Genomic DNA, 26,990 nt, shown 5'->3' with positions numbered 1-26,990 from the left:
AATTGAAACTTTTGTGTATTTTCATCATATCTTACTTAGTAAATGACTGCATGAACTTGGGAATTGACTTTGGCGCCACACTATATATATGTGTAAATATATGACCTATTATGAATAGGATAATTTGATTGGTTTAATGCGTTGTGTACCTAAATTTTGATCAAAACAAACCTTGTAACGCTGTGTCACAGTGAAAGAACTCCTGAAGAAGAACAGATGAAAAACTGAAGATTTGATGCATATCCTTACAGTTAAAGAATTTTGGAATTTGGCTAATAAATATTTTATTGAAGTTGATTATATTACTTATTTTACAATTTATTTTTGACATAAAAACTTTTTAACATTATAGGAGTCTATGCAAGGAAGTTCTGATGAGACAGCAAACAGTGGTGAGGATGGCAGCAGTGGTCCTGGTAGCAGCAGTGGCCATAGTGATGGATCCAGTAATGAGGCCAATTCCAGTCATGCAAGCCAGTCGGCAGGAAGTCCAGGGAGTGAGGTGCAATCAGAAGATATTGCAGATATTGAAGCTCTTAAAGAAGAAGATGAGGAAGATGAGGAAGATAGGGGTCATAATCCCCAGAAAAACAGTAGGAGCATAGCAGATTCACAAGGCGCAGCAGAGAGGAGTGGTGCAAGCAATGGGTCAGGAAAGGACCATGTTTTTAACACTGAATCTGTGCCTCCAGTGGATAGTCGAATTAGAATGCTAGATACCTGTTCACACACTGAAGATACAGAACATGATATGACAGGAGAAATGAACGCTGCTCACATATCACAAGGATCTCAGGATTCTTGTATAACACATACAGGGGACTTCCTGGGGGAAACAATTGGAAATGAATTATTTAACTGTCGGCAGTTTATTGGGCCACAGCATCATCATCACCATCACCACCACCATCACCACCACCACCACCATCATGATGGGTAGGTTGCTTATGCTTCTTTTAATTTCCTTTATAAGAGCAATAAAAATGACAGCTAAATGTGCGGTTCAGACATGTTTTTATGGATGTTATATTCTGTTCCTGACTGATTCAGATAATTACTTTTTAAAAACCCTACAAATAGTTGCACAACAACCCATTTTATTAGCATTGTCTGATTAAAGTTGCTTGCAAAGTTTTTGTGCTGGATGAAAAGATGTACTAGAAGAAAATGTGAAGAGTCTTCTTTTTGCAAATTTACATTATTCAGCTAGTAACAACAACATGATGACTTCTTATTTCATTAACAAAGCCAAAGATTTGCTTTTTAGTTGTCTTTCTAATTTCCATGGTCATAAGAGAAGATGCCAGGTGGTTCATATTTGTGTTTATCTATACACACATTAATGTCTCTTCATGCAAATAAGTTTAACCAACTCGTGTGCTATGTGTTGAATTGCTTCATTGTGTACCAATAATTCAGTTATTTAATCTGCTGTGACAGTTTATTTCTGAAATTATACTGTTGGGATTTTTAAAATTAGCTTTATTGTACAAAATGTGTATGAAATTACTCATTGTAATGCTTATCTGTATTTACAGACACATGGTTGATGATATGCTAAGTGCAGATGATGTCAGTTGTAGTAGTTCCCAGGTCAGTGCAAAATCTGAGAAAAATATGGCTGATTTTGATGGTGAAGAGTCTGGTTGTGAAGAAGAACTCGTGCAGATTAATTCACATGCTGAGCTAACATCTCATCTTCAGCAGCATCTTCCTAACCTTGCCTCTATCTACCATGAACATCTTAGTCAAGGTAAGAGTTAGTAATGGCAAGGAAAAAAATCCCCCCGTTTTCTGTATTTCTAACTTTAATTTTATGTCTTTTTAAAAATAAACTTTCTAATAATTTCAACAGATAGTTTTAAGAAGCAAAACAAATGAACAACCAAACAAAAAACAACCAAACAGCTCCCCACAATAATGTGTGTGCATGCACAAAGAAGTGTGTAAAACTATTAATGATGAAGATTCTGTATTATTCCAAAGGATTTCATTTTACATGTCATATGCTATATAAATATATTTCTATATATGTTTTCTTTCATTTATATTATTAGATGATTTTTATGTAAGATGAAATAGAAACCAGTGGACTGTTGAGCAACCATTGCTCTCTGTAATCAAATTTATTAAGGCAGAAGGAAAGGTGATACTACGCTGGATAATTCTTTTCTCTGAAAAGTTATTCTTAAGATCTTGGCAATGGCAAATTTATGTAGAGAATAGCAATTAGCATACAAATCACCTTTGGCAGTTTGTCACAGGTGACATTCTCTAATCTGAACATTGCAGACATTGATAGGACAGTCTGGGGGAGAAAATAGTTGAATTAATACAATCTTCTTTTTGCCAAGTCTCAGGATAAACAGAAGTTTTAATACAAAGTGTTTAAAATCATTTTATCTTCTTGAGCACGATGTATTAATTCTTAGAAATTCAGCCAATTTAAAACTGAGGAAAGATTATATGTAAATAGGTTAAAATGATAACAAATATATGATGTATTTATTACAGCTAAAGTAAGCTCTCATTTTGTAGAGTTAACTGTCCATACTGATTTTTTGATCTGTCAGCATCTTTTGTTACTTTTGCGCTCAAGGCTAACTGTGGACACTAGCGACGGTAGATGCAGTTGTTTTTGCATGGTTGTTTTATTTTATTTCAAAGCAGTTCTAAGGAATGGGATTAGGAAATTGCTCATCTGACCCCGGAATGTGCTGTTGTAGCGTGCTGATGAGCTCCATTCTGTCATCCCTCTGACTGTATCTGTATGGCTGCTGGGGGAGATAGTGATGTGGTTTGGGCTGCAGTGCTGTTTGTCAGTTCATGACATGCAGCTCTGTATCTCCTTTTCTTAGGACACCCAGAGTGTCCTGTCTCTGCTTTCATACTGGATAGGTAGTGTAGGGAAATGAATGAGAGCAAGCTGGTTAAGGCTTAATCATGAAGCTAAAACATGATGGAGGTATGCTGGTTTGTGAAGGGAAATAATTTGAGAGTACCATAGAGGATGGTGTCTGCTTCCATAGTTAGAGAAAGTTGTTTACCTTATTTAAGGAGGTTAACAAGTTAGAAGGGTACTTTTAAATCCCCATTTGTTCCTAGAACTCCTGATATCATCAGCATCTAAAAGGCTCTTTGGAGATATATTTGGTCGGAAAAATGTTATTTTTATTTACTTGACAATTTTTCTTGTATGTAGACAGTTTCATACCCGTGTGGCTTCCAAAATAGATTACTGTAAAATATTGTACATGGCTAAATATGGAAATGTTAAGCTCATGCAGAATATGATTTGATTTTTTAGTGCAGCTGGCCAGGAAAGGCACTTTACACCAGTGCTCCTTAGTCTGCCGTTTCTTCCAATTCACTTCAGGGTGCAGTTCAAACTGTGCTATTAATTTATATAAAAAACCTGATATGATCTGGTTACTAATTCCTGAGTGATCCTCTCTCTCCGTATGCTACTGTGGCAGTAGAGGTTTTCTGAAGTGCCTTTATCCTAGATTTGAACATCGTAAGGCTGCTGGCAGGGTGTTATTAGGGAAGGGTTTGGATGACTGATGTTCTTTCACTGGTCTGGCAGAGCTGGGAGCTGTGGAAGAGGTTCCTCCATGGGAAAGGAGAAAGGGCTTTTACTTCCTCATTCCCAAGGCAAAGGGGGGCCTGATGTCCCTTGCCCGGCTGGCTCGGAGGAGGCGGTGCTGGCTAGGCCACCAATGACTGGACTGAAACCGTACCCTGGCCCATCTGGGCTCCCCATGGCCTCCAGTATGGCCACTGCCATGGTCCTTGAGGCCACGCCGGTGCCGGTGCCAACTGGGAAGCATCCTGGTGGGCGTGGACCCTGAGCCGCTGGAGCGGTGCCAACGAGACTTGTGGCCCCGGCCCGCCCTTGTCAACGACCTGCTCCGAGACGATAAGGAGAAGCATCGGTGCCGATGCCTGCGATGCCAGCAGGGGGGGCGAGAGGCTGGAGGAACTGGAGCATGATCTCTGCCTGGGCACCGAGGTCTTGTACTTGCGCTTGCCCCTAGGGGATCAGGAGCGGTGCTGGCCCTGACGTCTCCGCCCTGGATCTGACTCCGAAGATCTCGAGTGATGGCGAGGTGCCAGAGGCGCTGTCAGTGCTGAGTCTTTCAGTACCAAGATCTGCTCCGGGCTACGGCCCGGGGATCAGGACTGGTACCGATGCGTTTCCGCCGGTGCCAGCAGGCGCACCAGCCAGGCACTCATTGAACAGAGTGGTTACGGTTCCCACTCAGGTACTAACCTCCCTGGATTGGTGGAGGGACCAAGGGGAGGTTCTGAGGGGTGTTCCCTTCAGAGACTTGGCACCATCGATAGCTCTTATCACGGATGCCTCGGATGTGGGCTGGAGGGCCCACACCAGTGGTGATCTCAGCACCCAGGGGCTCTGGTTGGCTCAGGAGAGGTGTCTCCACATCAACGTCCGGGAGCTCAGGGCAGTCCGCCTGGCCTGCAAGGTGTTCTTTAGATTCCGGAGGGGCAGGATGGTGCAGGTCCTGACGGACAACACAGCAGCCATGTTCTACATGAACAGGCAAGGGGGGGGGCGCGCTTCTCGGCCCTTTGCCAGGAGGCCATACGTCTTTGGGATCTTGCGGTGAGGCACGACTTCCACATATCTGCCTCTCACCTCCCGGGGGTCAGGAACAATGAGGCGGACCGCCTCAGCAGGTCGTTTCTCCCCCGCCACGACTGATCACTACACCCGGAGATGGTGACTTCCATTTTCCGCAAGTGGGGTGTTCCCCAGCTGGACCTGTTCGTGTTGTCCTGGAACAGGAAGTGTCCGAGGTTCTGCTCGCTTTGGGGTCGCGAGCTGGACTCCAACTCTGACGCGTTCCTCATAGACTGGATGGCAACCCTCATGTACGCGTTTTCCCCCATTCCGCTGCTGCCCAAAGTCCTCTTGAAGATCAAGAGGGTCAAAGTGGATATCGTACTGATCGCCCCGGCCTGGCCAAGACAGCATTGGTTCAGCATGTTGCTGGACCTATCTATCGCCACGCCAATGCTGCTCCCGAGGCGTTACGACCTGCTCTCCCAGGACCAGGGTCGCCTGCTGCACCCGGATCTGGACTCCTTCCACCTGACAGCATGGAGATTCTGTGGCTGACGGAGGGAGAGCGAGCCTGCTCGGCGCAGGTCCAACAGATTCTGTTGGGCAGCAGAAAACCTTCCACTCAGGTTGTGTACGGGGCCAAGTGGAAATGGTTTACCTGTTGGGTGGAGTGCTGGGGTATCCCACCGAGCTGTTCGCCCATACAGGCGATCTTGGAGTACCTGCTCCATCTGAAGCTCCAGGGTCTAGCACTGGCCTCCCTGAAGGTGCACCTGGCGGCCATCTCGGCCTTCCACCAGCTGATGGAAGGGAAGTCACTATTTTTGCACACCATGTCAGTCAGGTTCCTCAAGGGGTGGAGAGGCTGTATCCGCAGGTCCGTGACCCGGTGCCTCCCGGGGACTTGAACTTGGTCCTTGCCGTTCTGACGGGACCCCCCTTCGAGCCCATGGCTACGTGCCCGCTACTCGTCCTCTCGTGGAAGGTAGCCTTCCTGGTGGCCATTACATTGGCTAGGCAGGTCTCTGAGATACGAGCTTTGACCTCGGAGCCCCCCCTACACCGTCTTTTATAAAGACAAGGTGCGGCTGAGACCCCACCCAGCGTTCCTGCCCAAGGTGGTGTCCCAGTTTCATTATAACCAGGATATCTTCTTCCCCGTGTTTTTTCCTAAACCGCATGGTTCAGAGGAGGAGGCACTTGCTGGACGTGAGACGAGCCCTGGCCTACTACATCGAGTGGACGTGGCCGTTCCGGAAGTCAACGCAGCTGTTCGTGGCCATGGTGGACCGGCTGAAGGGCTCACCTGTCTCCATCCAGTGCATCTCCGCCTGGATCACCGCCTGCAATCAGGACCTGCTACGAGCAGGCGAAGGTGCCGCTCCCAGGTGCTGTGTCAGCTCACTCAATCAGAGCACAGGCCTCGTCGGCGGCCTTCCTGGAACGAGTGCCCCTACAGACATCTGCAAGGCAGCGACCTGGTTGTTGGTCCACACCTTCATGTCCCACTATGCCATTGTGCAGCAGGCGAGAGGGGACGCGGCCTTCGGCAGGGCCGTATTGATGAGAGTAGCTCGACGCTGACTCCTACCCACCTCCAAGGTATGGCTATTTAATCACCTATATTGGAATGGATATGAACAATCACTCGAAGTAGAAAACAGGGTTACTTACCAGTAACTGTTGTTCTTCGAGATGTGTTGCTCATATCCATTCCACACCCCCTCTCCGTCCCCGCTGTCGGAGTCGGCAGAAAAAAGGGACTGAGGGCCCTCAGGGCCGGCGGCGCCTGATATACCGCGGCATGAGCGCGGCACTCCAGGGGGCCCCGGAGCCGGCCCTACGGGGCTTGCTAAGGGCAAAAATGTTCCGGGAACCAGTGAATGGGGCACGCAGTCACCTATATTGGAATGGATATGAGCAACACATCGAAGAACAATAGTTACTGGTAAGTAACCCTGTTTTTTCAGCATCCCTTTTGAGGTTGGTAACTAGGGATTATTATTTCCATTTTACAGATGAGAAAACCAAGGCACAGAGTTTAAGTGACTGTCCCGTGCTCAGTCCACTAGATCATTACTGACTCTCAAAACCTTGCTAAAATAATATGAGGAAGAAGTATAACAACAAGTGTTACTTAGAGTGAACTCTGTTAAACTGCAGCGAACTTGAAAATAAAATATTTACTACAGTTGAAATATACTCTAGATCACTTTTTCACCATTCTGCTTGAGATATTATCCAGTTGTTTTTCTTTTTAAAGACCCAAATTATGAATTTGAACATGATCTCTACCTAATCTCCTTTTGGCATTTTTAATTTTGCAAGTGCAAATAATTGCAACATAGTTCATACAGTTGTATGCAGACACAACTGATGTGTTTTAAACATCTACTTGATTTTGCCTACATATTAATTTCTTAGGCATCTAAATGGTATCTGTTGGGCCCACACAATTTCAGAAGCAAAACTGCACATACCAGTATTTGTGCCTTACAGATTCCAGATGCAAAAAAGAATGATTTTTTAAAATCTATTGGTGTGTGTGTGTGTGTGTGTGTGTGTGTGTGTGTGTGTGTGTGTGAGAGAGAGAGAGAGAGAGAGAGAGAGAGAAACTAAATGCCTGTTTTTATAGTTGCTCTATTGGATGGAAGAGGCTGTTTTAAAAATTACAGTACAATATAAATGAGGAAAATTTTGAAATTCTTTGTGTCATCCCCAAGATGGTTGTTTATGAAAACTCCAGTGTTCAGGTCTAGAGAGCGACTTTCTTTTTTCAAAAAAAAGAAGTGTATGTAAACATGTCTCCCATTAGCAGGGATAAACTATGAGCCTTAGGTTAATTGTTCTTGCATGGTTGTATTGCCTTGGTTTTCTTTTTGAATGTCTCTATCTGTGCAAAAAGTTTGCAATTATACTTTTGTTTTGGATTTGAAAATGTGACAAAATAATAAATACAGAGTTTAAAAATAGATTTGTTAAAACTATTAATAGCCATACATTGAAGCACAATATTCAAATCAGATGTTTCTTTGCACATATTCAATAACAGAATCTGTGTTTTGCATAGGGCCAGCAGTTCATAAACACCAATATAACAGCAACGCAGTGACGGATATTAACTTGGACAATGTTTGTAAGAAGGGAAATACTCTTTTGTGGGATCTGGTCCAAGATGAAGATGCAGTAAGTTAAATATCAGAAAAGAATATCTGCCAAAAGTAAATAAATACATGATTGTCAGTAACTTTTCTCTTTCTTTCTGTAGATTCATCTCTCTGAGGGGTTAATAAATGAAGCAGAGAAGCTGCTCTGTTCCTTAGTATGCTGGTTTACTGATAGGCAGATTCGAATGAGATTCATTGAAGGCTGCCTGGAAAACTTAGCAAATAACAGGTAACTGAGTATTTGATTTTAATTATGCTATCACAAATTGTTATATTTATCTATTTTTATGTTCATGGATCATAATAGCCATTTCTTTCTTTAAGCATATGCCTTCTAATGGTCATGCTGAATATATTAGTTTCTTAATCTTACTCAAAGTCATGTTAAAGCTGATATGAATGGGTAAAGCATAAAAGTAAAGGGGAAAAAAATCAAGCTGAAGAATGATGTGAACCTTTCTGATGTTCCATTGTTTTGCCATCTATATATGTCCAGACTAATTGTTCATGAATAATTAGACTAATTTTCTTTCTGTAGTGTTTTTACAAACAATTGTCAGTGGTGTTGAGTAGTTGCAGCACCCGTTGATGTCAGTAGGAGCTGCAACTTCTTACCTTTAAAAATCAGGGCAATTTCATTAATGCCTTAAAATATGGATTTAAGACCTAATTTAAGACACCTAGGTTTGAACAGTATGGCCTAACTTCTGGGTTTTTTTAAAATCAGAATTATAACTCTTTACTCAACCCATTAATTTGCTGTTTAGCATTTCTCCTTCTGACTCCAGCACTTTTGTTCCTTGTATAAATGCTTTATCTACTTTCAGATTTTTCAGATTAGTCACTATTTTCTACTTGACAAAACTATTCATATATTTTATTTTCATTAATACAGTTTGTACCTTAAAGTAAACCATGAGTATATTTCTTTTTGATAATTGTATTAATAAAGTGTCATAACTGCAAATGTGTAATGTGTGGCAAAAAGCACCCCAAACTTTATTATCACTAAATGTTTCACCTTTATTCATGATATTGTTTCTGAGAATCATGGGCCATTACCTTTGGCAACCTGTCATTTATTTGGCATATCCAAAAAAGCATCTGATAATTATTGTCCAGGTTGCCTTCAGCTAGGTTGCAGTTACTCATAAAGATAGGGGCAAAAAAATGCATGTTGGCTCCACCTACACAAGGTTTTGGATTATTGGGTCTGCCCAGTAAAGGAATCACTGGCAGTGCCCCATACTCACCCACAATTCCCAACTCTGTGTGGGAGTTGTAGACACCTACCAGAAATTTTCTCCACAATGTGCAGAAAGTGTGAAATTCCTTTGCGCAAGGACATTGCAGCTGCAACAAAGTTGTGTAGCTGATTCAGAATTTTCACGTTGCTTTTTGGGCCTTTCTTGGAAGTTTAAATTGCCAAGGTTTAGTCCTAGATAAAAATGTCAATTTATTGAGGTTATCTTTTCTGATGCTTGAGTCTACCAGTTCTTCGAGTGCTTGCTCATGTCCATTCCAATGTAGATGTGTGCACACTGAATGCACCGTTGCCGGAACCTTTTTTTCTAGTGATATCTGCTGGGTTGCTCTGGTGTCCCATGAAGTGGTGTCTGCATGGTGTACTATATAGGCAGATGCTGACCTACTGCCCCCTCAGTTCCTTCTTTCCATCTGTGATGGACACTGGAATGATGATCGTTTCTTGCTTCATAAGTGATGCTCCTTAGTGATGTTGTTCCTGTAAATAGATGGTAAATAGAGTGTAAATAGTGTATTAGATTAAGTTACTTAGTTAGGATACTTGGAATTCCTGCCCTGTGGAGCTTGCTTGCCTCTGGCTCCGGTGCATGCCTTAGTCCCAGGGCTTCAAATAGTGTGCTACTTGCCCAAAGAATATACTGGTAAGCAACGTGCACGACAGCTGACTGAAGTGCCTGGGATTGGGGCACATTCAGACAAAGTGCTCAATTTGCAAAAACTTCAGATCCCGAGCCAAGAAGCACAAAGATAGTAGACTCAAATTCCTGCTGATGAAGGCTGCACTTCACCCCTTTTTAGAGAGACAGCCTGATTTGGCACCGAGTACCTCCTCTGTTCGGAGCGCCTCAGTTAGAGAACCTCAGTGTGGGTTGGTTCCCTGGCACTGACTACCACCCAGCACCGACACATTTCTCTGGTGCCCAGCAAATCAGTGCTGGTGGTGTGGCGCCACTCCCCATGGCCAGTGCCAAAGTAGAAGACTAAGAAGTTGGACCGACGGTGTTCCCCAACAAGGAAGAGAGTGAGATCTGTGTTTGGACCACTCTTAGATGGTCATTAACCAGCCGACACCATTGACTCCAGCCCCGAAGGGGGAATGTTGATTCTGGTGCGCATGGACTCCCCACTGAGGCTGAATCAAGGAGGAGACTCTACCCTGGCAGCACCATTAATGCCAGAGCTGTATGAGGTGGCGAGGAGTCTCTTGACCATCCCAGCTCCTCCTCCTTCCCCAAGCCATAGCCCCCAAGCGACAGCTCCAGCGCTGCAGGACTTCACCCAACGGAGGCAAGTTCCAGTCCTGGGCAAGCCAACGATGATGAGGCACTGACCCCTATCTCACTCAGTTTTGTGAGGCTTGATACCACTACAATGGTCACTAGCCCAGCATAGCTTGCAATCATGGCACCGGTTGAAGCACTGATTGCAGTCCCAGCATTACTTGCGGTCCTGATTTGGAGGTTCTGATTGTCATTCCTGCCGCTTCATACTCGGCAGTGAAGTGTTCGAGTGCGCATCGGAGATCACAGTCTGAAGAAGCAAGAAGGACATCATCATTTGCAAACAGCAGAGATGACACCTTCAGGTCCACTCAGCTGCACCATGAATATCACAAACAAGAGGCGACAAGACGCACCCTTGGCAGAGTCCAATGCCAATCTTGAGTGAACTCAACTTGATGCCAAGAATATGGAGACAACTCTCACTCTGAGAATAGAGGGACCGGATAGCATGCAGCAGCGGCACTGGCACCTCATACTCCCACAGCACTTCCCATGGAACATCTCAGGGAACACAATCATAAGCCTTCTCCAGGTCTACAAAGCAAAGACCTATACTAGACTTGTGAAACCTCAACAAATTCATGAAGGAATTTAAGTTCTGCATGGTTTCTCTGTCCTCAATTATCCCTTCCTCAGATCCAGGAGACTGGTATGCCGCCCTCGACTTGAAGGATGCATATTTTCACATAGCCATATTCTCAGGCCACAGAAAATACCTACGATTCGTAGTAGGCCATGATCACTGTCAGTTTATGGTGAAGCCTTTTGGCTTATCTGCAGCTCCACGGGCACTCACAAAGTGCATGGCAGTGGTGACAGCTTTCCTCGGGAAGCAAGCTGCAGGAGTGCACGTTTAGCCATATCTAGACCATTGGCTGATCAAGAGCTGTTCCCGGGAACTGGTAGAAGCGCATGTAAAGCTCATTCAGTCCACTTTCTGGAACCTGGGACTCCTGATAAGCAAACAAAAGTCGACTTTTTTGTCAGTCCAGAGGATTGCGTTTATAGGGGCAGTCCTCGACTTGACCCAGGCCAGAGCTCCCTTCCCAGAGCATCGTTTCAGAGCCATTGAAGCCCTTATAAATGGTATGAGAACTTTTCCCATCACCACAGCAAGGAACTGCCTGAAGCTTCTGGGTCACATTGTCTTTTGTAGCTATGTGGTTCAGCATGCTTGACTTAGACTGAAACTCCTCCAATCATGGCTGGTATTGGTATTTATACCAGGCTGTCACCCAATAGACAAAGTGCTCACAATTCTACCTGCAGTGATTCTTGTGCTGCAGTGGTGGCTGGATCAGGACATGATGTGTGGGGACATCCTCTTTGTGGGGCCCGCCCCTTCGATGTTGCTGGTCACTGACGCCTGAGACGTGGGATGGGGAGCCCAATTGGGGCCCCTCAAAATTCAGGGCCCCCAGTTCTGTTTATATCTGGGGCTATCTCCCTCTCGGATGCCTTCCTCTTTCCCTGGGGAGGGAGTCTTTTTTATGCCTTTCCTCTCACAACCCTTATCCACAAGGATTGCTCAAGGCCAGGAGGGACAAAGCGTCAGATCCAACACTGCTGCACCAACACTGGTTTACAACCCTGCTGCACTTTTCAGTAGATAAACTTAACAGTGTCCCGATGCTTCCAGACCGGATCTCGCAGGAGCACGGTCGCCTGCTTCAACCAAACCATGTGTCACTGCATTTGACGTCTCAGAAACTTCCTGTGTGAGTGAGATGGAGCACAACCGCTTGGCGCTTGTGGAGAGATCCTTATGAATAGCAGGAAGTCATCAACCAGAATTGCATATCTGGCGAAATGGAAGAGGTTTATGCTATGGGCAACAAAGAATGGGGTCCTGCCAAATGAGGCCCCCCTGTCCCTTATCCCAGACTACCTGCACCACCTGAAGAAGGAAGGCCTCATGGTATCATCCATAGAGGTTCACTTGGCTGCAGTTTTGGCCTTCCATCCACCAGTGAATGGCTGGTTGGTGTTTTCAAACCCAATTTGCTCCCGATTCTTGAAAGGGTTGGAGCATCTATACTCCCCAGTGCATCAATCCCTACCTCCCTGGGACCTCAATCTGGTGTTGTCAAATCTCATGGGGCCTCCATTTGAGCCAATGGCAACATGTTCCTTGTTCTGCCTATCCTGGAAGGTAGTGTTCATGGTGGCCATTACTTTGGCCAGAAGAGTCTCAGAGATTAGGGCCCTCACCTCCGAACTGCCGTATACAGTATTTTTTAAGGACAAGGTACAACTTTGACCACATCTGTCCTTCGTTCTTGTGGTGTCTTGCACTTTCACAATACCCAGGACATTTTTCTCCTGGTATTCTATCCTAAGCCACATGCTACTAGGGATGAGCAGAGAGATGTCAGGCGTGTACTGGCCTTCTACATAGAAAAGACCAAACTATTTTGAAAGACCACTCAACTCTTTGTATCAATTGCAGACAGAATGAAAGGTGACCCAGTGTTTGCTAAGAGAATCTCTTCATGGGTTACATCCTGCATACGCACATGCTACGATTTGGCAAATGTACCATCTTCTTACATAACAGCACACTTCATGAGGTCACAAGCTTTGTCAGTGTCTTTTGTGGCACAGGTCCCACATCTGCAGCAATCTGGTCATTTATCCATAGGTTTACTACACACTATACCATCACACAACAAGCTAGGAGTGATGCAGCCTTTGAGCAAGTAGTCCTTTAGTCCGTCTCATAATGAAACTACAATCCCACCATTTCACTGATGGCTTGGGAATCACCTACATTGGAATGGACATGAGCAGACCCTTAAAGAAGAAAAAATGATTACTAACGTGCAACATATCTCAAAGAACAACAATTATAGAAGCGGTATGTAACTGTGTCTTATACATCATTCCTTAAATTAATGTGTGTGTGTGTGTATGTTTAGTTACGTTCTTACATGCTTATTTTTACCTCAGTAGATATTTGTAAATGTGGTTAACTTTCATGGGAGTTACACATGCACATTGAGAAGACCTCGACCCACTTAAGCAAACCAGAAGAAGATGAGAAGCACATAGCTTGTTTTTACTGAGGCAAGACAAGTTTGCAGGCTGCAAAGTGATCTTAATAAACCTTTGGTGCATTTAACTGTGATTTATGCCTAACATAGAAGAGATTTAGACGATCACAGTGCCAACAAATCTTTTTAGACTTCATTTCTCTTCATAGTTTTATGAGAGAACTTACATGACTGTAACTAAGAAGAAACATTAAGCACTTTTTGGAGCACATATCATTCCAATTTGGTCAAAACCCCAATCTAACTGTGATTCTGAAACTGTATTTTTCATGAGGGTGATTAAGGACAGGTCTACACCAGAAGTACTACAGCACTGCTACACGGAGCGCTCTCTCGTCCGCATAATTATGCCACCTCTGCGACAGGCGGAAGCTACATTGGCAGGAGAGCGTATGCTTTCTCCCATATGCTAATCCAGAACCAAATTCATAAAACTTTGTTGCAGAAGCTTGTTTAATAGTGAACTAACTGATTTCCATGACTTATGAAAAAACCCCTAAAAGTCAGAGTCTTTGTCATGACAGACACGGCTATGACAAAAACACAGTCATAGGTCTGACTGTCTAGGGCCCTCAGAGCTAAATTCTCCAAACAGGTCCTCTGCAAAGATATAAAATAAGATGCTTAAATGAAGGATTACCTTAGCTTCAATATGTAAATGCTGTGGACCATTCCTTGCTCCAGGTAGGGATCTGCACTGTACATCCTAGGCATTTAAGTCTAGCACACTATTGATTTATAGAAGATCAGAATAAATAAAAACTAGTTCAGGTGAAATAGGTGACCAAGTCTTAGGGAAACAAAGGCTGCAATCTTTTCCTTATTATGTCCTGTTACCCTTTTTATTATGAACTATTTTTTAGTATAAGACACATTACATAGACCTCTAATAATTGTTTAAACTTTTAAAAATGAAATATAAACATAATTTAGCACACCAAACAGCAGTGTACAACATTAGGCCATTGGGGCATTTCTTGAGTTATTGAAGGCTTTCAGCAGTCAACCTTGTTTTTTGCCTCTGCCTAAGATGTGCACCCATAGCCTACTTATACATATCTAGTTGTTACTATATTGGCTGTTTGGGACAAATATAATCCTGTTTATATATGTTTCATGTGCTTAAAGTGGGACCTGTTTTGCTGAAATTTCAAAATAAGAGATATTACCTCTCAGCTTGAAACTCAGAAATTTTTATGAGTATGTGTTTGGCATCATCCAGACTTCTGGAATGAGCAAAGGGAATACTATTTTATTTTATACTTATGAAAAAACTTATGTAGAAAGTATTATTTATATATAAATATTTATAATGTTTACACTCCAAATCCTGTTCATGAGAGGGTTGCATACAAAGGTGGACTTCACCCAAATGTGCCTAATACTTTAAATTGAATGTTTGTCAGTGAAGAGCATGAACTGACAATAACTTTAAGTACTGTTAGGAATTTTAATGTACAAAAATCATATTCCAGTTATTTCTTCCCCCCCACCCTTTAGGTCAGTAGTAGTCTCACTTCGTCTTCTTCCAAAGTTATTTGGTACCTTTCAGCAATTTGGGAGCAGTTATGATACTCATTGGATAACAATGTAAGTAAAAATACTTCTTCCCCCTATCTCCCTTACCTTACTTCTCCCCCCAAAAGAAAAGAAAAGAAAAGTGATGAGTGCCAAAGGACTGTTGATGGGATAAAGAGCCTCTCACATCTAGATCACATATTCAAATCTGGTCCAGGTGTCAGGTTGATTATTACCCAAAGTCATTACCATCTGACTGCTGTCTGGTGGCCTATAAGAAATGAGTTTGAGGTTTTTAAGTTCCTGATGAACAGATTTGTTCATAAGACAAGCCACCATCATAATTGAGGCTAAGACTAATGTTTGGGTGGATATGCACCTTTAGGTCCCCATAAGTGGACTCACTAAAGAATGCTAGAAGTGCATTGATGGGGACAATGTGGGTAAGCTTGTATTGCCAGAGACTGTGCTGTCCCTGTTCTGATTGTAAATTCAATGTCTTTAAGCAATTCAACATTCACTAAAAATGTTAAGTTTTTAATAAGTAGAGGCTGTGTAGTGCACTACTGCCTTAGGGAAAAACCAGGTTCAGGTTTTGGTCCCAGAGCTGTCAGAAGTTTTAAGTGCTGCAGAGGAAGCACATCTGGACTTCTTGGAAGGGCAGTGAATTACGTCACACATCAGCAGCTCCTGTAGCCATTTAGTCCTTTGTTCAGTAAGGTACTTTTAAGCATGTGAGTAGTCCTGCTGAAGTCAATCAGCGGTGTTAAAAACTGGTCTACATATATTTGTCTAAAATATAGTTGAAGTCAGTGGAACTACTACTGACATTCTTAAAGTAGACACGTACTTAAGTACTTTGCCGAATCAGAACCTTAAAGAGCAATGTTAATTGTCTCTGAAGGAAGTTCCATCTGTTAATTCTAGTCCAGAAAATGAGGGCCATGCTTTGAAGCCTTAAGGGTGAGAAGATAGAGCAGAGAAACATAGTGGAGACTTCTCAAGGTTCTATATGTGATGCGGCACATCTCCAGGCAGATGGAAAATGGATTGTTAGCTTTGTTAATTTGTACATGAATTTTCTCATGTCTCATAGGTCTTACTTAGGCAAAATATTTTCCCTTTACATTGTACAGGTGGGCAGAAAAAGAACTTAACATGATGAAACTCTTCTTTGATAATTTGATACACTACATTCAAGCAGTCAGGGAAGGACGACATAAACATGCATTGTAAGTATAGTGCATGCATTTGGTTTTGTGAGTGTTGAATATGTTATAATTTTAAAGAATGTTTTGTGTTTTTCCTCTTCTCCCTGTAGCAATTCCTTCTGAGACAATTCCCTTTTTATTATAATAATTAATAACCTCTGTTTGGGGAAATAAAAGTGCAAGGAAGGTGAGCAGTAGGAAGACTTGGTGCAACCATATTACGTTTTTAGCCAAATAGTTGTAGATTGATTTTAATAAGATCATCCTTTGTGTCTCATATTTGCATGTTAAATATATGCCTTTAAATTTAAAAACATGTTAATCCTTTTTATTCTTTCTAAGAGTGATCCTTATTAATCATTACTGCTTTGAATGTTTACATTTACTGACACTAGGTAAAGGTTTCTTTACAGAAATTGATCTAAGGCATCTAAATTTGGTTATTTTAAAACCCTTAAGGTGTTTCCACTGATTTTCCTTCTGCTATAAAAATCTCATTAACATAGTATAGTTAGCTTCAAGTGCTAACATTTGGGTGCATATTTTTTAACCGGGTGCCTAACATTAGGTACCTGAGTCTATTTTTAAACCTAGTTAAAAATGGCTTGATTTATAGCAGTGCTGACTCTTGCAACTTCCAGGATCTGTATCTATGAAAATCAGGTCATTTGTATTTATGTACCTAAATATTGATAATAGGTGCCTAACTTTAGGCATCCGCATTTGAAAATTTTAGCTTTAAATTAGGGTCTAATTTTTAACTTGACGAAAACTTTCGTCTGCACATGCTAATCTGGTAGTTAGCGATCTTTGTGATGAGTTACAATCTTAAAAGCTAGTTTGAAGCAGACTGAAAATTTAGCCCTTTATGTGAAATAGTTCATGATTGAAAACTAGGTGATATATTGTTCCCCTCCTTTCTTAATTAAATTTGCATCTCATAATCAGTGGAGAATACAGTTAACATTTGTAGACAGCACATGCAAAGGTTGCTGTAAGAAGAGCATTTTGCAAGTATATAAGAAACTTAATGAACATTTTGCATGTTGCTGAGCAGATGCTCCTATTAATAAGTGCTGAACTCCTATTAAGGTGGACAAAATACTCACAAAACTCACTTACTGTCCCCTCTGTTCTTTTTCCAATTACTTTGTATTTTGCTTCAATCTATATTTCTTGAACTGAGTTTGACGTTTTGAAAGTAATTTGAAAAATTTATGGGAAGTGTGTGTGTGTGGAGAAGGATCAATATAAGTAGTTAAACATTTGAGAATGAATTAAATATATCTGTTTTATATAAAAAAAATATTGTAATGCAGGTACAGCCACAGTGCAGAAGTTCAAGTGCGTCTTCAGTTCTTGACATGTGTTTTTTCAACTCTTGGATCACCGGATCATTTCAGTAAGTTTTTTATATTACCTGATAATTAATATCCATCCCTTGAATATTACAGTTAAGCATATCTACCTTTTAATTATCTGATTATTTTAAAAATTAATATGACCATATTGTTTTAAAAAGTAGATCATCAAGGTTAATCTAAAATGCTGTACTTTAAGAGGAGGATAGTCTTGTAGCTAAAGCACAGAACTGGAAATCAGCTGTTTGGATTTTATTCCCAACTTTGCTTGGTTATGTCAAGCTGAGCGTCAATTTTCTAAAAAATGGGGATGATTATTAAAATGAGGATAACAGTAATTCCCTACATCATGTGGTTTGTGGTCTTTGGATGGAAAGGGCAATAGGAGTGCAAAAATGTTACTTATTTTTGTTATGTTTTAATAATTTGAGAAGTCTACTGTATGAAATCATTTTAAGCTTCCAAGTGGTTTTCTGGAATAATGTCTTGTATGCTAACTAATGGTAATATTTAGGGACAATTAAATAACATTTTAGAATGAAAAAGATCAGAATATAAATTTAATTCTTATAATGACATTAGTTTATTGAGTTAGAACAACATCAGTTAGCGCTGATTCTAATGAAGTCACACTTAAACTAAACTAAACTGTGACTGGATTATTAGTTTAAGACATTTAAACTAAACTGTGTGTGACTGGATTATGTATGAAGAAGATATATGCTGCTCATGTATACATTCAGAGGAAAAGCAGGGCTGGTGGGAATTTATTTAGCAGCAAAACTGGATTTTCAACAGAAGAGTGCGCTCAAGAAGCACTTCACAGAGTACTTGCAAGCTATTACAGTAATATAGACTTTGCAAGACCAAGAAGTTAGGGAAGTTAACGTGGCAGACAAAGAGAATCTGGAATGTGAGATTGAATTGTTGGCAGTATTTCCCTAAAGAAAATTATTATAATCATCATAATTAATTAAATAAACTTCCACTTCCATGTCATAACACAAGGAAAGGCTGAAGAATAATCTTTTTGGCTAATTAATTGCACCACATAATTTTTTTGAAACTTGCTGATGAGCACATTAGAAGTACCTGATCAGACACATGAACAAGGTGTTTCAACACCTTGAGAAAGAGAGGAACAGGTTGTACTAATTATTGGCATACCCTTTCTAACACCAAAGAAAATGCAATTCCATACCCAACAGCAAATGAAAATGAACAGTAAGATCAGGCTACTGCTTCCAAATAGTAAATAAACCTGGGAATTCCAGTAGTAATTTCTTTTCTTGTATGAACAGTAAAAGTTAAGTATTAAAAATGTTCCAGATGATATCCCACCTGGCTGTCCAGTACTCTGTTAATCTTATTTGGATGATGCATCTGATAGATGATAAAATCTGCTGCAGATCATAATCCTTCAGGCTTCTGCAGTTTTAATAATACACTCTCCTAAAGTTAACTTGTTTCAAACTAATTTGATATTTTTAAATGTAACATCTATTGCTACCAACATAGAGGTAGGTACTATCCCCAGGCCTAATATCAGATTACAGGGATGAAGAAAATACGAGGACTCTAGATGGTTCTGCAGTTGCTTTGCCACAATCTTCAAAATAACCTTCCCCCAAAATATTAGTGTTAGAAATAAGATAGTAGTTAGTGAGACTGTCAATAATAAGAGATATTTAGTCAATCACTCATTTTGGTCAAACCGCACTTTTAGTAGCCATGTGATTCCAGCTAACAGTTTTTAGGCTGCAGCTTTCAAAGTACCTTCAGAATCTCCATAATTGAAACTAGCTAAAAAGTGAAAAGATATTACTACTATTGCCACCTGCTGGTATGGCTGTGCTGCCACAGGACCAGATAAATCTGTCTCAATCTGCTTGATTTTGTCCATGCAGCACAAAAGATAGAAAATTCCTCAGATTGAGAAAATGTTAATTCTGAATGAGGTCTTGGGGGTAAACAAACCATTCACTTTTAGAATTATCACAGGACACCATGATGTAAAAAAAGAAAAGTTACTTAAGTGTCAATATGGCACAGAACCTTACAAATTCTCTGTGCCTCAGTTGATCATACTCCCAACTCATTTTCCACCAATGGCACTCTACACTCTTTCCTCTTGCAGTTCATCTGTTATAGACTGTTTGTGTATCAAGGTGATCCCTGAGGATGGCACAAAAAGAAGGGGTATTTAGGAGCTATTATATCAACAGTCAAGGGCAAAAAATTAGTATAATGTCCTACAGTGCTATTGATAGAGTAGTCCACAGTATTTTCCCTTGAAGAAGTGTGGATCCTAATTAGGAACACCAGTTTCTGAGTGCAGGCCAATGAAGTCCACTGCTTTGATGAGAGTTAAATTGAGTATTGATCTCATCTTGAAGGAAGTAACAATCAAATCATGACAAGGATAAAATTCTGAACCATAATTTCCATCCCCAATTCAAGAATGAAATCCAGAATGTGTCTAAATACATGTATAAAGTGAGAAACCATGTGCAGTTTGATAGGAATGAAATCCTGAATCTTTGTTTGTTTGGATATTGACATCACCAAGGATAAAAAGCCTTGGCAACTCCTGAGTTCCAGGCTGCACAAAAATGCTGGAGAAAGAGATCCTGGTCAGTTGATTGCCACATATGGGAGATGAAGGGTTCTTCTGCTGCTTGACATATTTTTAAAACTTGTCATCTTGACAAAGGGTTTTCTGCCTTTTCTGTGTGTATTACTGTTTTAGATAGAATATGCAAATGTATCTGATGTCATGAAGGATCATTTTTAAACATTTTGTGTCTAGGGCTGAGTTTAGAACAAGTGGACATTTTATGGCACTGTTTAGTAGAAGATTCTGAGTGCTATGATGATGCACTACACTGGTTCTTAAATCAAGTACGAAGTAAAGATCAGCATGCTATGGGAATGGAAACCTACAAGCATCTTTTCTTAGAAAAGGTATGTGAAAATCGTTTTTATTTTAACTTCATTAATTTGAATTTAAACATGTTTTTGTCTGTATCAGAGTGTTTAACGTATTTAAAGTTACTTCTGTGGGGAAATCCTGCCCCTTCTGCAGCCATGGAAGGCACTAGCTACAATGGAACTATTCCTCTGCATTGTGGGGTGGAAGGGAATCCTATTCAGATGTCCCATCCCCTCTGCTGTCATAGAGTTCTGGTCTGCAATGGCTGTCTGTGCATTGCTATGCAATCAAGTTTCAGGACAGTAGGGAAGGGGAGGTTTGCCAGTATATGTATCTATATTCTTGCCTTCTGTGGAGAAGAGGCACAGGAGTAGCAGAAGGTTTAGGACTTTAGTAGTGGCTGTAAATTGGCCACTACTGCTCTCCTGACTTGAGGGAAGATACCTAGTGTCTCCTATCCTTCTTTCTAATGCAGCCACCCTCAGGAGGACTAATTGCATAGTAATCAGTTATTGTAAAACCTATTTTGCTAGTGATTTTCTGTTCCTTCTCTCCGTTGGTATACAGCATGAATTGTGTATCCCTCTTCATTTGAAAGGGGGTGGGAGAAGGGGGAGAGGATCATTTACCTTTTCTTAACTCCCTCATTTTACCTACTTTTACATTAGACTTCTCACTCCCTCTCCCTTCAGTTTTTAAAGTAGGAAGTACGTTTTCTCAGATAATCAAATTGATAACTAAAGATTTTGTTTCCAGAATGAAGTGTTTAAATTGAACCATGTTACCTCAGTCTGGTAAAATAAAATTATATTCCCCTGTTGATATACTTGGAAATTACAAATACAAGGCAGAAAAGTAGAATTTTCCCTTCTATTGGATGTATAGAATTCTTTAGCCGCACTTCTACTGGAAATGCAAATGTACTCCAACAAGTCCTGCACTTTAGCAAATTGTTTCATTCAGCGTCAACAAAACTTTTAGTATATATATCAAATAGTTTTATATGGCAATTAAACTTATACTAAGCCATGTATTATCTTTTTTTTCCCTGTGTTCTCTGCTTATTGTACCAAGTAACACAGTTACATCTTGATGTGCAATTCCATTGTTGACCCTAGACACCCTGGTTATTTTTAAAACCTGAAGAGTCATGTACATTAGCAAATAGTCCTGTTGCTGACAACAGTTTTAACTGCTAATGTTACAGTGTTGAAAATGTTATCCATTCTAAACAGTTTCCAGCACTAATTCAGGGGGATCAGTTGGGGAGGATTGTCATTAATAGTTGTTTTCTCTGTAGAGTACAAAGAGAGTCACATCTTTTGCTAAAACAAATCTTGACTTACCTTCCAATTTTTAAGTCTGTTTTGGGGTGGCAGTGAAATTCTTGTGTGTTTTGACAGAATAAATGCCCTGAAATCATTGCCATCTCTGTCATTGTAAATTTTCTTTTCATACTAAGGCAGATTTATTTTATTTAGATGCCACAGCTAAAACCTGAAACTATTAGTATGACTGGTCTAAACCTGTTTCAACATTTATGCAACTTGGCCCGATTGGCTACCAGTGCATATGATGGTGGCTCAAACTCAGAGGTAAGTATGGACATCATGCTACAATTTCCCTTTTCTCTAAAACTAAGTTAATTCTCTGTAAAAAATTTTTTTTAGCTATATCTTAATATCCTTAAGGTAATGAGAGGTATTGATCATGAAGTGGCATTAAGTCGCAACCCTATATTGGGGGCAATGTAGAAGTCTACTCGGGGGGAGCTCTAGGAACTATGGCTCTCAAAGCTTTCAGGTGTATAGGGGGCTGTGGCTGATGCCCCATTTCTTAATGGGAGTGCAGCATGCATTCTCCTTCATCTGATGTGGGTATAAATGGGCTATGATTGTTCAGAGTAACTGGGCCTAACAATTTGATGATTGAACAGCAAGTCCTATGAATAACATCGGATATTCATCTCTGAGCTTCTTGCAGGCCTTCCATTCTTTTGGCTTTCTCAGGAGTTTAGACAAAGTTCTTCAGTTGGTGCCAAGATACAAAGATTAACCTCAGGGAATCAGACATTCCAGCTTCTCTGGATTTCTTACAGGATGAATTAGGCTTGGGTTTAAGATCTTTTACCATCATTTCTAATGGTCTCACTACTGAATAGTACTATAAACTCAAGCTCATTCAAGTTTTTAGTAGATAGTACATAGTTGTCAAGGTTCTTGAGAGCAGTATTTCTGTCCAAACCAATAGTCATGCCTATCTTTCCTACCTAGAATCTGCCCATAGTGCTTCAGACTGTCATGTCCCACCCGTTCAGGGCTTGACAAGTCCCAGTATTCTGTGGGACTGTCTACAGTACTAACAGGAAGAGATGTAGTGCAAATGTCTCAGACTGGGGGAGAGATGGTTTCCAGTAGGAAAATAATGATTTGACACATTTTTCATTTGTCTTAGCAGTTGTGTGGTATGGACCAATTCTGGGGCATTGCTTTAAGAGCACAGTCTGGTGATGTCAGTCGAGCAGCTATCCAGTATATTAACTCGTATTATATTAATGGTAAGAGTTCTCAGTTTTATTTACACTAATGTACTAAAATCTTGGGAAAATCATAAAAAGTTATCTTTTAGTCACTTCTTTTGTTAAAAATAAAAATTTTTAAAGCACATTAGCTTATCTCCTTTTAATCTGAAATACTAAAACTTGCAGTTTTCAGTACGTTTATCACATAATTACTTAAATATCTGTCTTGCAGGTAAAACAGGTCTGGAGAAAGAACAAGAATTTATTAGCAAGTGTATGGAAAGCCTTATGATAGCTTCCAGTAATCTTGAGCAAGACTCCCACTCAAGTCTCACCATTATTGAAAGAGGACTTTTAATGCTAAAGACACATCTTGAAGCTTTTAGGAGAAGGTAAACAATTTCTTCAATATCTTTTGAGTTGGGATTTATTATCATTTGTTTTCTTATCATTTGTACTGAATAGAAATTTATGAGTTTAGTGAGATTATGAAAAACAGAGATGTAAATTATTCATTTGGTTTCCTCTGTGTGTGAGGCTTAGTCCATTAAAGGATTTTGGCAAGGAAAAAAAGGCAGTTGCCCTCTTTTGCTGTTTCATGACGTAGAACGAAAGGTGAAAAAAAAATTTTTAACTTAAGAAATATCAGGAATACAAAGTCTTGTCTTTCCTTTTTATGGTGGAAAACTATGGAGGAGCAGAGAAGTTGAATTGGGAGCTTTCCCAGCCTTCTTGTCTTCCTGCTGTTTGTCAGGCTTATGAGTTAAATAAATGATAAAAACATTTATTGTTTTATGTGTGATTTTTATGTGCTTCTTAAGGTTTGCGTATCATCTGAGACAGTGGCAGATTGAAGGCACTGGTATCAGCAGTCACTTAAAGGCTCTTAGTGATAAACAGTCTTTACCACTAAGAATTGTATGTCAGCCAGCTGGACTTCCTGACAAGGTAACTAAAAGAACTTTGGTTTTCCAAGTGGGTTTTATTCCTGGATTATTACGTTTTATAATATTCATTTTGCATCCTGAAAAAATGTGCGCATTATGTTTCAGATGACTATTGAAATGTATCCTAGTGATCAGGTGGCAGATCTAAGGGCTGAGGTTACCCATTGGTATGAAAATTTGCAGAAAGAACAGATAAACCAACAAGCTCAGCTTCAGGAGTTTGGCCAAAGCAACCGGAAAGGAGATTTCTCCGGTAAGTTATACAGTACTTGTAGCCTTAGCTTGTGCTTGACTCATTGGTCATCCATAGACGTTGAAGGATTGTTTGTTTGACTGTGGGTTAGGATATCAGGGAAAAAATAGCAAGTATCACTCTTTGTTTTATTCCATTTCATCCATTTATTTCACAACTAGCCTGTATTCATTATTAAACAGTGCTTTGCAAGTATTACTATTTCTTTTAAAGTGGAGAGAGAAAATTCAGATATAATAAGGTCTATACACTACTTACATGTGATTTTTCAAATTGCATGATTTTTATTACTTGTAAATGTCATTTTCTTCCCCTTTCACCATTATCTTCCCTTTTCATCATTACCATTATAATTTTTATTCATTGTATTATGTCTTATTTAGCTAGCAAACTCCTCTAGGTGGAGTCCCAGCTTATATTTTGTGAAGTACCATGCATATTATAGCTTTGTATAGGTAAATAATTAGTACTTAGATTGTATGTTGAGCTCACAGATCCATATTTAGCTGCCATTCAGGTATGAGTTCCTTTACTGAATCTTTCAGTCTTTTTGCATTTACAACTATGTTAAGATAGTTAATTTATTATGTCTCAGACAAGGTCAGTTCCAAGACTACTGCACTGGACAGCACAGTATGGAGAAGAGGTGAGCAGCCCTCAGTGGTGAAAGAACAAGTTTAGGCCTATTTAGAAAAGCTGGACATGCACAAGTCTATGGGGCTGGATGCAATGCATCCGAGGGTGCTGAGGGAGTTGGCTGATATGATTACAGAGCCATTGATCATTATCTTTGAAAACTCGTGGCAATGATGGGAGGCCCCGGACGATTGGAAAAAGTCAAACATGGTGCCCATCTTTGAAAAAGGGAAGAAGGAGGTTCTGGGTAACTATAGACCAGTCATCCTCACCTCAGTCCCTGAAAAACCACGGAGCAGGTCCTCAAGGAGTCTATTTTGAAGCACTTGGAGGAGAAGAAGGTAATCAGGAACAGTCAGCATGGATTCAGCAAGGGCAAGTCATGCCTGACCAACCTGATTGCCTTCTATGATGAGATGACTGGCTCTGTGGATGTGGGGAAAGCAGTGGACGTGATATACCTTGACTTTAGCAAAGCTTTTGATACGGTCTCCGGCAGTATTCTTGCCAGCAAGTTAAAAAAGTATGGGTTGGATGAATGGACTATAAGGTGGATAGAAAGTTGCCTAGATCATCGGGCTCAATGGGCCGTGATCAACAGCTCAATATCTATTTGGCAGCCAGTATCAAGTGGAGTGCCCCAGGGGTCAGTCCTGGGGCCAGTTGTGCTCAACATCTTCATTAATGATCTGGAGGATGAAGTGGTTTATACCTTCAGCAAGTTTGCGGATGACATTAAGCTGGCGACAGTGTTAGATATGTTGGAGGGTAGGGGTAGGATACAGAGTGATCTAGACAAATTGGAGAATAGGGCCAAAAGAAATCTGATGAGGTTCATCAAGGACAGATGCAGAGTCTTGTTCTTATAATGGAAGAATCCCATGCACTGCTACAGACTGGGGGCCAACTGGCTAAGCAGCAATTCTACAGAAAAGGACCTGAGGGAATTGTATATGTTACACAAATGCTAACTTGAAGACAGGATTTGGACTTGGGTGATGCAAGTTAATGATGCCATTTTCTTGAGAGCTTTTTCCGTTAAATAGGAATGTTTTAATCTTTTTTTCCCCAAGCTACTATGCCTGATAGTAAAGAAACTGATAACTTTAGCCGTGTCTGTCTAAATGTACCAGTATTATTTAAGCTGCTCTGAAAACCAGCTCCTGTTTATTAGGAAGGAAGTTTATTGAAATGGTTGATCTGTTATTCTAATTAAGGTGGAAATTCAAGTTGTGTTTTATTCAAGTTTCACCTCATTCATGGTGACAGAATATGTAAATATTTTCACTATCCTCCTCCTTATGGGGCCAAATCCTGTCACGCTTAAATAGCTTTTTTTCACTCAGTTCTTTCACTGGGGGTTTGCCTGATTTTAGGGATTGAGTAAAAACTGAGTAAGTATATCAAGAGTTGACCCTTGGACTTTAACTTCCAGATGTGTGCATTTATTTTTATTCTGTTTTGCTTTCTCACTAATTTGCTCTATTTATGACTGTGACTGGCACCTTGCCACATCATTTGGTACTTTTAGTACTCTGTGACCTGTACCAGCCCCTTTTCATCACTGTCTAGATGGTGATTCCACTGGCAGTGTCTTTGCCTTTGACAGGGCCTAAGCCATTACTTTATTCCAGCTTCTGCCTGCTATAAGATCAGAAGTCAGATTCTTTCTGATGTTCACAATAAGTATCTGTCTTAACAGATATCACCTCCAATTCATATTGTCTTAAGTAAAATTATCAGTATTTAAAATAATGCTTATAGAATAATTTTCCAATTATGGAAGAACTTAATGATCGTTCTTTCAAGGTGTGTTTATCTATATCTCTCTTCCCTCCCTATAAGACTGTTTGTTTTTTCCTCCCATGTCTTTTTTATTACAACATATAATTGGCTCATACTGCTAAGGAGGTAATTAAGAATCTGATCCAGAGGTCATTGAAGTCAGTGAAAAGATTCTCATTGACTTCAAGGGGCGTTGATTCCGGCCCTGAGAGGTTACCAAGAAACTGTTTTGTAAAAATTTTCAGCAGATGCAGTGTCAATGTTAATATTCATTTCACTTTTTAAAATTATGCTTTTAAAAACAGCTGGTGAAATTCCAGAAATTCACTATGTTGTGTTTTATTGTAGGTGGTCTCATGGGACCTGTGAGAATGATTTCATCTGGGCATGAACTAACAACTGATTATGATGAAAAAACACTTCATGAATTGGGCTTTAAGGATATGCAGGTATTATCAGTGTAAAAATG

At 40.5% G+C, this 26,990-nt stretch overlaps 1 protein-coding gene across 1 annotated transcript in view; it reads left to right on the top strand.

The window, feature by feature from the left end:
• The window catches only part of USP34 (ubiquitin specific peptidase 34), a 244,205-nt gene that overhangs the window by 75,526 nt on the left and 141,689 nt on the right, over window positions 1-26,990 (top strand). The window contains exons 15-28 of the mRNA XM_067565207.1: window positions 353-936; window positions 1,539-1,753; window positions 7,659-7,774; window positions 7,857-7,984; window positions 14,858-14,947; window positions 16,012-16,107; window positions 17,406-17,488; window positions 20,257-20,411; window positions 21,861-21,974; window positions 22,837-22,936; window positions 23,133-23,292; window positions 23,722-23,848; window positions 23,953-24,100; window positions 26,870-26,970. Of these exons, the coding sequence (XP_067421308.1) occupies window positions 353-936; window positions 1,539-1,753; window positions 7,659-7,774; window positions 7,857-7,984; window positions 14,858-14,947; window positions 16,012-16,107; window positions 17,406-17,488; window positions 20,257-20,411; window positions 21,861-21,974; window positions 22,837-22,936; window positions 23,133-23,292; window positions 23,722-23,848; window positions 23,953-24,100; window positions 26,870-26,970 (2,217 nt within the window). The remainder of the gene's footprint in view (window positions 1-352; window positions 937-1,538; window positions 1,754-7,658; window positions 7,775-7,856; window positions 7,985-14,857; window positions 14,948-16,011; window positions 16,108-17,405; window positions 17,489-20,256; window positions 20,412-21,860; window positions 21,975-22,836; window positions 22,937-23,132; window positions 23,293-23,721; window positions 23,849-23,952; window positions 24,101-26,869; window positions 26,971-26,990) is intronic.

This window comes from Emydura macquarii, unplaced genomic scaffold, assembly GCF_026122565.2.
Source record: "Emydura macquarii macquarii isolate MOO-44397 ecotype Brisbane River unplaced genomic scaffold, CSIRO-AGI_Emac_v2 contig_2676, whole genome shotgun sequence".
NCBI lineage: Eukaryota > Metazoa > Chordata > Testudines > Chelidae > Emydura > Emydura macquarii.
Note: the sequence above shows the minus strand (reverse complement) of the source record. Positions and strands in the feature narration are given on the sequence as shown.